The sequence below is a fragment of the Pongo pygmaeus genome, chromosome 19 (assembly GCF_028885625.2).
Source record: "Pongo pygmaeus isolate AG05252 chromosome 19, NHGRI_mPonPyg2-v2.0_pri, whole genome shotgun sequence".
Classification (NCBI taxonomy): Eukaryota; Metazoa; Chordata; class Mammalia; order Primates; family Hominidae; genus Pongo; species Pongo pygmaeus.
This window is the reverse complement of record NC_072392.2, coordinates 17,361,560-17,373,241: the sequence shown is the minus strand read 5'-3', so window position 1 is coordinate 17,373,241 and position 11,682 is coordinate 17,361,560. Positions and strand designations below refer to the sequence as shown.

The following is an 11,682-nucleotide window of genomic DNA, read 5'->3' as shown; positions in this document are numbered from 1 at the left end:
TTGTATTAACGGTACGCCATTTCATACACAGAGCAAGTTCAAGCACTGCAGAACACAGCTAATTTTGCTAATGTATCACAATTACAGAAATACCTCTGCTAAATGAACTTGTCTTATTTTCATGAAAATGAACAATGTTCAATGACCCTCAAAATATTTTATTTCATGCTGATTCAGATTTTTTCTAACCATTTTTTTCTGTGACTTTGCTTCCACAATAACATAGAATGTTTTTAAAAAGGCAAATGTAGTTTGTTTTCATATATATTTTCCAGATACTCTTTCTTAAGAAAGCACGGTAACTTGCAGTTATTACCATGCATATCTTTTTTTTGGCAAAAGGATATAATTTGTTTTAAAAAGCCAATCCGAACACTGTCCTATGTGTATATAGGGTGGCCATGCTGTTAAATTTGCACATAGACTGTCAGTGACTGAGGATGACCCAAATTGCAACTTCCTGTTTTAATGTTGCAAAGGTTGCCTATGCCTGATGGTGTGTCAAATACCCAAAGCTTGCATGGAGGGACCTAACAATGGACCTTTTCACAGCTGTGCTTCCAGAATCTTTATCGACTTTACTTCATAGTACAATAAGATGAACAAAACACAAACCGCCTGATTTCCAACAGCTGATTTAAAACCAAAACCACCATGTGAGACTTAATAATTGAATTTATTACAGTTGGTATAGTACACATTAGATATGGATGACATATCTGCAGTAAGTCATTGTAAGTCTAGTAAATATCCAGATGATAACATCTATTTAAGAACAGCACTGATAATTATATACGAGGAGGTCACGTTAAGGGTTCCACAACAAATTAAAGAGATGATGTCCATGAAGTTATCTATGCTACTCTATATAAAGCTTGGGTAATATTCAGTGCAGATACTGACTTGTGTTCCTGACTCACAGGCGGTGCTCAGACACATTTAACCCACTGTCTGACAGAATGAATGAACGTGCGCTGTAAGTGAACCCGTTTCGGGCATGAGGTTAATTATTTTCTATATGAGTACATTAAATCATTTTGTTTTCCAAGTGTAAATGAAGCCTTCAATTAGATTGAATAAAATACAAGATGTGCACCACCATGCCTGGCTAATTTGTTTATTTTTGTACAGGCAGGGTTTCACCATGTTGCCCAGGCTGGTCTGGGACTCCTGAGTTCAAGCCATCCACCTGCCTTGGCCTCCCAAAGTGCTAGGATTACAGGTGCGAGCCACTGCACCTGTCCTAAAATACAGATTTTGCTTAATTTCTATACTTGATGTTCTGGTACAGACATTTGCTTGGAAATACAGTATAGTTAGCAGAAGCCTTTTCATGGGGAAATAAGATATCAGTAAGTATTCCAGGACTTTAAACTAGAATACAAAAGAAGAAAATATTTAAAATAAACTATAGGGTAATATAAAATTTATTTACATCCTTACATTTAACTGCTTATTTTACAAGCAATAAGTTATCATTCACCAATTAATAATTTATGTCAAGTTCACCTGTATTAATACACACAAACTTCTATGAAGTTCCATAATGCCAAATAAAAAAGCAACATTTAAGTTTATCATGTATTTTATATAGGCATAACGCAACACCAGCATTACAGGATTGCATTTACAAATTCTCTTGACTCTAAGCATGAAGTTAGGTTAAAAGACTAAGGCAATTTAACTGTTTTTGGGTTTTTTTATATTTAGGAAACCTAAATTTGTATGAGTGAATTAAATTGAATTACATTTTCTTATAGGTGTATCAGTTTACCCTATCTTTGTTAAAATAACACGCACTGCCCTACAAAATGAATGCCGTATTCACAATCATGTTTCTGCCACAATCTTAAAGATTTGGGGAAACAAATGCAATCTAAAATCAGAGACTCCATGTTCAATGCCAAAGGTACACACCTCTATTTTTTCCCCAATAAGCCTCTTGGAAAAGTCTTTGAATTACACGTTAAAGTGCACTTCAAGGAAATGTGATGTTTTCATTTATAGCTGGTGAACAGCATGCAATTTAACAGCACTGTCACTAACAATTAGAGACTGCTCTGGATCTAAATACTAAAAATGACATACACTGCAATCACAAGATATTTGGACGTGGGAATTTATTGAACAAAGTTAGGCCGGGACTCTAAAGCAGCACTTGCTTCTTTTGCTCCAAGACGACGACGTTTAAACGTTAGTATCACTATTGTTTCTTTTTCCCTCAACTCTTCTCCCACACTGCCTTCTCCCCCACCACCTTCTCCCAACGTCTTTCCCCGCTTCCCTTCTCCCTCCCTCCGCTCCCCCTTCTTCTCCCAGCACTGTCTTCTCAGCCCGTCTTTCTGCCTTTTTCTTCCCCTCCCTGCCTCATCCTCTTCTCTCCCACCAATCTTTTTCTCCTCTCCATCTATTTCCCCAAGGTCGTCTTCGCTGCTTTCCCCTCCCTTCTTCTTCCCCCAAACCCGTCCTCTTCCCTACTCCCTCCCCACCCTTTTCTTCCCTTCACCGCTTTTCCAGTCTTCTTCCCCACCTTCTGCCCTTTCCCTCCCCTCTCCTTCCCGACCCTTCTCCTTTCCCACCCCGCTCCTTTCCCAACGTCTTCCCACCTTTTTCTCCCCTCTCCCTCTTCTCCCCTCCTTCTTCCCCACTGCGGTCTTCCCGCATCCTCTTCTGCAGTCTCCCTACTGTTTTCTTCCCGCACCTTCTTCTCCCCCGCAGTTTTTTCCCCTTCCCCACCGTTTTCTTCCCGCACCTTCTTCTCCCCCGCAGTTTTTTTCCCCTTCCCCACCGTTTTCTTCCCCTCAGTCTCTCCCATTCCTGGCAGCACGGCTTCTTGTGGCGGCAGCTTTTCCTCCCATCTTCTTCTATCCACCCGCTCGCTTCCAGTCTCCACCTTCCCGCCTATTCCCCCAGCAGCGTCTTCCCGCCGCTCCCTCTTCTCCCCTCCCCCTCCTCACCGTCTTCTCCCGGCCTATTACCCCCAACCGTTTTCTTCCTCACCCCGCACCGTTTCCTTCCCATGTCTGCCGCAGTCTTCTTCCCACCCTCTTCTCCTCTCCCCATCGTCTTCTTTCCCAGCCTCTTATTCTCCGTCTTCTACCCGCCTCCATATCCCCACCTTCTTCTCGCAGCAGCGTCTTCCTGCCGCGCTTTTCTCTCCCCGCACCAAATCTTCTCTCTTCCTCTTCCCACCGTCCTCTCCCCACGCCGTCCTCTCCCCACGCCGTCTTCTCCCCTCACCGTCTTCTCCCCTCACCGTCTTCTCCCCGCGCCTTCCCCACAACCGTTTTCTTCCCCCCACACCGTTTTCTTCCCCTCACACCGTTTTCTTCCCATGTCCTCCCACCGTCTGGCAGGAGCGTCTGTCAGTCGCAATCTTCTTCCCACTTTCTTCTCTCCCTCTCCCCATCGTCTTTTTTCCCAGCCTCTTATTTCCGCCATCTTCTTCCCCTCCCCCACCATTCTCTTCCCGTTTCCATCTCCCCACCTTCTCGCAGCAGCGACTTCCTGCCGCGCTTTTCTCTCCCCCTCTCCCTTCTCCCCTCTTCCACTCCCCACCGTCTTCGCCCCCGATCGTCTTCTCGCCCACCCCCTTCTCGCGCTCTCCCACTGCCTTTCACCTAGAAGCTCTCCAGGCGTGCGCGCGCCTGTGTCCCTGCCCCCGGTGTGTCTATGCGCCCAGGCAGCCCCATAAGCTGGGCCCCTGAGCTCCGCCCCAGCAGCCAACGGGAGACCCAGGAGAGTCGCTGCCTGTGCCATCACGGCTGCCGCCACCCCCGCCCCCGCCCCCGCCGCTGCTTCAGAACTGAACAGTGTTGGCTGCGGGCGGAAGACAGTGGGGCCCAGAAGACTGCGGGGAGAGGGGGAGGAGGGGACGGAGAGGGTGGGAAAGACCTTGGAAAGTAGGATGGGGAGAAAGAAGGTGGGGAAGAAGACGGGGAGAAAGTGCAGGGAAGAGACAGTGTGGTAGAGAAGACAGTGGAGGAAAACGGTGAGGAGAGGGAGAAAGGAGGGTGGAAAAGAAAACGATGAGGACAAGGCCGGGAGCGGTGGCTCACGCCTGTAATCCCAGCACTTTGGGAGGCTGATGCGGGCGGATCACAAGGTCAGGAGTTCGAGACCTGCCTGACCAACATGCTGAAACCCAGTCTCTACTAAAAACACAAAAATTAGCTGGGCGTGATGGCCAGCTCCTGTATTCCCAGCTACTCCAGCGCCTGAGGCCGGAGAATCTCTTGAACCCCGGAGGCGGAGGTTGCAGTGAGCTGAGAACTCACCATTGCACTCCAGCCTGGATGACACAGGGAGACTCCATCTCAAAAAAGAACAAAAAACTACAGTGGGGAGAGGGCGAGGGGAAGAAGATAGTATGGGGAAAAGACCACCGAGAAAGGGAGAAGAGGTGGGGAGAGCTCTATTGTTTCACTGAACATTCCTCAGTTAAAGTTAAAATGTTCCCATAAGTTTGTGTTTTCAACTTTTGCTCTTCCAGTTGGTATATTCTTTTCTTCCTCCATCTCCTTTTTATACTCTCCAACCACCTTTCTCTTTTTATTTTTCCAATGTTTTTCTTTCTTCTAAGAACATTCTTAACGCTGGTAGCACTTTACAGTGTTGGAAAGCTCTGAATCCTATTTCCTGTCAACTCTTCATGCTTTCCCGTTGAGATATCAGGAGATTTTCATCCTATTATTTTGTTTACACTAGGAACATTTCAGCTTGGCTAGACCTGTTTTCTACCTAATTTTTTTCAGCTTCAAGCTTCAGAAACCCAAATGCTCCTGTTTTTTTGTTTTTTTGTTTTTTTGTTTTTTTGAGACGGAGTCTCTCTCTGTTGCCCAGGCTGGAGTTCAGTGGCAAGATCTCCGCTCACTGCAAGCTCCACCCCCAAGGTTCACGCCATTCTCCTGCCTCAGCACCCCCAGTAGCTGGGACGACAGGCGCCCGCCACCACGCCCGGCTAATTTTTTGTATTTTTTTAGTAGAGACGGGGTTTCACCATGTTAGCCAGGCTGGTCTCGATCTCCTGACCTCGTGATCCGCCTGCCTCGGCCTCCCAAAGTGCTGGGATTACAGGCGTGACCAAATGTGCTCCTTTACCAATTGTTTGTGTCTCAGGAATTGGTTTCTTGTTGCACTGTGATACACACGAAGCCAAATACCTTTCTCAGCTCATTATCCCCAGAATGTATTTCTACATTATTGACAAAGAATAGACACCTAATAAATATTTCTAAATTTTTATTGTTCTTCCTTGCCACAAAACAGCAATCACCTTTTTTTTTTTTTTAGCATGATGTACATGCCCTTCTATCATCTTGCCCTGAACTATTTATCAAATCTTATTTCTTCCCACTCCCCCATTTGTTTCCCACGCTGTGACCGTTCAGAACTACTTAGAGCTCTGTCAACTCTCCATGCTATTTTATAATAATCAACACTAATGAAAAGAAAAGGGGCTTTATAGCAGAGGCAGAACTCATTATTTTCTAAAAAATACATGCCTATCTCCCATGTTGAATAGTGTCCCACAGAAAGTCATGTCCAGCTGGAACCCAGGAATGTTAAACTATTTGGAAACAGGGTCTCTGCAGATACACTTGGTTAAGACAAGGTCACAGTGCATTAGGGTGGGCCGTAAAGCCAATGGCTGTGTCCTTACAGGAAGGTCGTGGGAACATCCAGAGACCTACAGGGAAGACGGCCATGGGACAAAGGAGGCAGAGTCTGGAGTTAGCTGCCTACAGTCACGGAATGCCAAGGACAGCTGGAAACCACCAGAAGCTAAGAAGGAGATTTTACCTGAAAGCCTCCCAAAGGAATCAGTCATACCCACACCTCCTTTTTGAATTTCTGGCCTCGTGAATGGTGAAAAAATGAATTTCTATCATCTTAAGCCCTGTGGTTTGTGGTCATTTATTCTGTTCCTAGCCTTAGGAAACTAACACAGCATGCTAAGGGAAAAGAAGAAAATTCTGCATAAAATGTCATTTTACTTTTTAAAACAACTACTGTTGACAGTAAATGAGTATTTTTCTAAGATTCATATGCAGAACATATATGCAGCCCAGAACATTTTTTCAGACCCATGGCATAAGTGATATGATCGATAAAATCCAAATATTAACCTGCCAAAAGAGTTATTTTTTCTTTTGCAGTCATTTAAATGTAATAAGCAGAGGTCATGAGCCCTATAAAAATTAATCTATTCATTTGTTGTCACTTGATACTTATGATCCATTGACATATTTAGGTTTTTAGTTCTTTGTACAGATTATGGTTTGTCTTGCACTGTAATTTTATTGCACAACAAATTTTTTATTTATCATATATCTAAGTTGTTTCTTAAATGTAAGTAACTTTGCACTTGAAAATACTCAGAAGACTTCTGTCGACCTTCTCATAACAGCTTCTTCTAGTTAATAAAAACCTAATCCCATTTTCCTTTTATGTATAGATTATAAGTAAAATTGGCATTTAAAAATTAAAATCTGTTCCACAATTTCTATTGCTATTGTAGGTAGTATAACATAAAATGTGTCTTATTTTTCCCTCACTCATTGACAATTTAAGTAAATTTTTTAAACCAAGAAGCTCTTTTCACATACCAGGCCCAGTGATTGGAACTGAGTATTCAGTATTGAACAAACCAAACAAGTTTCTTACCATTAAGCTCATATTCTATGTTATAAACATTTTTCCAGTGAAATTACTGGAATGTTTTCAAGCAATATTGAATTGTGTTCTTATAATCACCTATCTCCATTTATTGTTGAGAATGAAGAAAATTTTGGAGCATACAATTCAATGCAATGATATATTTTTTATTTTTTATTTTTTTTTTTGAGACAGAGTTTCGCTCTTGCTGCCCAGGCTGGAGTGCAGTGTCACGATCCCGGCTCACTGCAACCTCTGCCTCCCGGGTTCAGGCAATTCTCCTGCCTCAGCCTCCTGAGTAGCTGAGATTACAGGCATGCACCACCACGCCTGGCTAATTTTTTGTTTAGTAGACGGGGTTTTGTCAGGTTGTCCAGGCTAGTCTCAAACTCCTGACCTCAGATGATCCACCCACCTCAGCTTCCCAAAGTGCTGGCATTACAGGCATGGGCCACTGTGCCCGGCCCAATGCAATGATTTGGTAGTTATTATGGTGGTTTTAAAATGACCTGAGTGAAATATAGTGCTTATAGCAATTCCTCATCTGTCATTCATTTCATCTACTAATCTGCTCCAACTACATTATTTCTTTTTATTAAATGTCTTGGGATAAAAAATAATATTTTGTAGTTATACTCAAGCTTCAAATACAATATCATTATCCATAAAATACTAAATGTATGTAAAGCTTATATAAAATTTAAAGAATAATTATGACACTAAAGTAATCCAGAAGGATATAAAAAGGTATTTTCGAAGCCCAAAAAATAAGAATCAAAAAATAGAATACATGAAGAATTAAAAGGAAAATGAGAAAAGAAGCTGAGAACAATTTTAAAAATAGGACATTTATAGCAATGAGTTATTGTGATGCATGACAGAAATTATCAACTAATTGTAAAGATGTCACAGACAGTAAAATATAAATGAAAAAGAAGCAATTACTTGTATCCCACTAAATAACACAGAAAGCTTGCCAGATAGGGATGCCAAATGTATAGAAAATGAAATACAAATTAAAATGTGGTCTTGCAGAAATGAATATAATCTAGAAATCAAAAGACAAGGTAAAAAAGTAAAATGATAAAATTATAGAAGAAGGTGAAACATTCAAGAAAGACAAATAAGCATTTACCTAATTAAAAGACAAATGAATAGTCTATCATATTTTGGTCATGTTTTCATAAGTTAGTTTTAATGAAATATTATGAGTTTCTCCTGAAAAGGACCAGAGTTATGTTTTGACCCCTTGCATAGTTTGTATGACATCAGGAATGTAGCACAGTATTGAAAAAAAAAAATAGCATGTTTATTTGAATTGAAAAAATGAACCACAAATATTTCAGGGAAATGACATGGAAACTGAATGAATGGTCTACATAAAGCCAAAGCCATTTCAACAAAGACACAAAACTGTCTTGCTGCCAGCTGGGTTAGATATAGAAATCACAAGTAGAGAAGTTTAACGTGGCAACATTAAAGCCTACTCTGAACATTGTGGAGTGATTGGCACATAGTAAGTAATTGAAAAATTTTTATTTATAGCCGTTCACAAAGGAGTCAAAGCAAAATATATCATATATTTTATATATTTATATATTCAGTGGCCTTTACTATAAAGCATTGAAATAAAAACAGTAGCAATAAATTATCTTAATTATTTGATGAGATATTTATATGAAATATTTATAAAAGGATAATAGAAAAATAGAATTAATATTCTTGTAAAACCCAAACACTGAAGAAGATAATCTGGTGATTAAAATAAATAATAACCATGGCTACCATATTTTTAAAAAGAAAATAACAAATGTTGTCTAGAACGTGGACAAATTGAAACCCGTATACACTGTTGGAAGAGACTTAAAGTGGTGCAGATGCTATGCAAAACAGTATGTCAGTTCCTCAAAACTTAAAAGCAGAATTACTGTATAATCCAGCAATTCAGTATTCAGAATTGATATAAGCACTATATTTCACTCAGGTCATTTTAAAACTGCCATAATAACTATTAAATCATTGCATTGGGCTGGGTGCAGTGGCTCATGCCTGTAATGCCAGCACTTTGGGAGGCTGAGGCGGGTGGATCATCTGAGGTCAAGAGTTCGAGACTAGCCTGGATAGCCTGGTGAAAATCCGTCTCTACTAAACAAAAAATTAGCCGGGTATGGTGACACAAGCCTTTAATCTCAGCTACTCAGGAGGCTGAGGCAGGAGAATTGTTTGAACCCAGGAAGCGGAGGTTGCAGTGAGCCCAGATCATGACACTGCACTCCAGCCTGGGCAGCAAGAGTGAAACACTGTCTCAAAAAAAAAAAAAAAAAAAAATCATTGCATTGAATTGTATGCTCCAAAATTTTCTTCATTCTCAACAATAAATGGAGATAGGTGATTATAAGAACATAATTCTGGCCAGGTGCTGTGGCTCACACCTGTAATCCCTGCACTTTGGGAGGCCGAGGCCAGTGAATCATGAGGTCAGGAGATTGAGACCATCCTGGCTAACACGGTGAAACCCCATCTCTACTAAAAAATTAGCCAGGTGTCCTGGCGGGTGCCTGTAGTCGCAGCTACTCGGAACCCTGAGGCAGGAGAATGGCGTGAACCCGGGAGGTGGAACTTGCAGTGAGCCAAAATCGCGCCACTGCACCCCAACCTGGGCAATAGAGTGAGACTTCATCACAAAAAAAAAAAAAAAATTAAGTTGTTATTGAGTGAGGAAAAAAACAAGACAAATTTTATGTTATACTACATACCATAGCAATAGAAATTGTGGAACAGATTTTACTTTTTAAGTGCCGATTTGACTTATAATCTATACATAAAAGGAAAATGGAATTAGGTTTTTATTAAGTAGTTTTATTAACTAGAAGAAGCTGTTACGAGAACGTCAACAGAAGTCTGAGTATTTTCAAGTGCAAAGTTATTGACATTTAAGAAACAACTTAGATATATAAATAATTTGTTGTGCAATAAAATTACAGTGCAAGACAAACCATAATCTGTACAAAAAATTAAAAACCTAAATATGTCAATGGATCATAAGTATCAAGTGACAACAAATGAATAGATTAATTTTTATAGGGCTCATGACCTCTGCTTATTACATTTAAATGACTGCAAAAGAAAAAATAACTCTTTTGGCAGGTTAATATTTGGATTTTATCGATCATAATCACTTATGCCATGGGTCTGAAAAAATGTTCTGGGCTGCATATATGTTCTGCATATGAATCTTAGAAAAATACTCATTTACTGTCAACAGTAGTTGTTTTAAAAAGTAAAATGACATTTTATGCAGAATTTTCTTCTTTTCCCTTAGCATGCTGTGTTAGTTTCCTAAGGCTAGGAACAGAATAAATGACCACAAACCACAGGGCTTAAGATGATAGAAATTCATTTTTTCACCATTCACGAGGCCAGAAATTCAAAAAGGAGGTGTGAGTATGACTGATTCCTTTGGGAGGCTTTCAGGTAAAATCTCCTTCTTAGCTTCTGGTGGTTTCCAGCTGTCCTTGGCATTCCGTGACTGTAGGCAGCTAACTCCAGACTCTGCCTCCCTTGTCCCATGGCCGTCTTCCCTGTAGGTCTCTGGATGTTCCCACGACCTTCCTGTAAGGACACAGCCATTGGCTTTACGGCCCACCCTAATGCACTGTGACCTTGTCTTAACCAAGTGTATCTGCAGAGACCCTGTTTCCAAATAGTTTAACATTCCTGGGTTCCAGCTGGACATGACTTCCTGTGGGACACTATTCAGCATGGGAGATAAGCATGTATTTTTTAGAAAATAATGAGTTCTGCCTCTGCTATAAAGCTGCTTTTCTTTTCATTAGTGTTGATTATTATAAAATAGCATGGAGAGTTGACAGAGCTCTAAGTAGTTCTGTACGGCCACAGCGTGGGAAACAAATGGGGGAGTGGGAAGAAATAAGATTTGATAAATAGTTCAGGACAAGATGATAGAAGGGCAAGTACATCATGCTAAAAAAAAAAAAAAAAAAAAAGTGATTGCTGTTTTGTGGCAAGGAAGAACAATAAAAATTTAGAAATATTTATTAGGTGTCTATTCTTTGTCAATAATGTGCAAATACATTCTGGGGATAATGAGCTGAGAAAGGTATTTGGCTTCGTGTGTATCACAGTGCAACAAGAAACCAATTCCTGAGACACAAACAATTGGTAAAGGAGCACATTTGGGTTTGTCAAGCTTGAAGTTGAAAAAAAATTAAGTAGAAAACAGGCCTAGCCAAGCTGAAATGTTCCTAGTGTAAACAAAATAATAGGATGAAAATCTCCTGATACCTCAATGGGAAAGCATGAAGAGATCACAGGAAATAGGATTTGGAGCTTTGCAACATTGTAAAGTGTTACCAGAGTTAAGAATGTTCTTAGAAGAAAGAAAAACATTGGAAAATAAAAAGAGAAAGGTGGTTGGAGTTTTAACTTGGTGTTGAATAAAATTAAGGAGCTGGAGGAAGAAAAGAATATATCAACTGGAAGAGCAAAAGTTGAAAATACGGAATTTATGAGAACATTTTAACTTCAACTGAGGAATGTTCAGTGAAACAGTAGAGCTCTCCCCACCTCTTCTCCCTTTCTCGGTGGTCTTTTTCCCCACTAGCTTCTTCCCCTCGCCCTCTCCCCACTGTAGTTTTTCTCTTTTCTGAGATGAGTCTCCCTGTGTTGTCCAGGATGGAGTGCAGTGGTGAGTTCTCAGCTCACTGCAACCTCTGTCCCCTGGTTCAAGCGGTTCTCCTGCCTCACAGCCTCTGGAGTAGCTGGGGTTACAGGCGCTCGCCACCACGCCCGGCTAATTTTTGTATTTGTGGTAGAGACTGGGTTTCAGCATGTTGGTCAGGCAGGTCTCGAACTCCTGAACTTGGAATCCGCCCACCTCAGCCTTCCAAAGTGCTGGGATTACAGGCGTGAGCCACCGCGCCCTGCCGTGTCCTCACCTTCTTCTTTCCCACCCTCCTTTCTGCCTCTCCGACTTTCCAAAGTTCTTTCCCACCTTCTCCTTAC

At 41.2% G+C, this 11,682-nt stretch overlaps 1 protein-coding gene across 4 annotated transcripts; it reads left to right on the top strand.

Annotated features, from left to right (window-relative positions):
* The first annotated feature begins 204 nt into the window (after positions 1-204).
* On the top strand, positions 205-6,010 carry LOC129017802 (uncharacterized). Of its 4 annotated transcripts, none has more exons than XM_054458561.1 (2): positions 205-3,664; positions 5,665-6,010. In XM_054458561.1, the coding sequence occupies exons 1-2, from the start codon at positions 3,020-3,022 to the stop codon at positions 5,863-5,865; spliced, it is 846 nt and encodes a 281-aa protein (XP_054314536.1). In that variant the 5' UTR covers positions 205-3,019; the 3' UTR covers positions 5,866-6,010. The 4 variants fall into 4 exon arrangements, 1 of the variants encoding a protein (XP_054314536.1); XR_008495142.2 differs by having other exon boundaries at positions 341-3,991; positions 5,665-6,004; XR_008495140.2 differs by having other exon boundaries at positions 341-4,105; positions 5,665-6,004.
* The last annotated feature ends 5,672 nt before the right edge of the window (positions 6,011-11,682 follow it).

Coding starts and splice junctions, on each gene's coding strand:
- LOC129017802 (XM_054458561.1), top strand. CDS start 3,020: ATGTCTGCCGCAGTCTTCTTCCCACCCTCTTCTCCTCTCCCCATCGTC. Junction 3,665..5,664: donor CGCCTGTGTCCCTGCCCCCG/GTGTGTCTATGC, acceptor GTGTCCTTACAG/GAAGGTCGTGGGAACATCCA.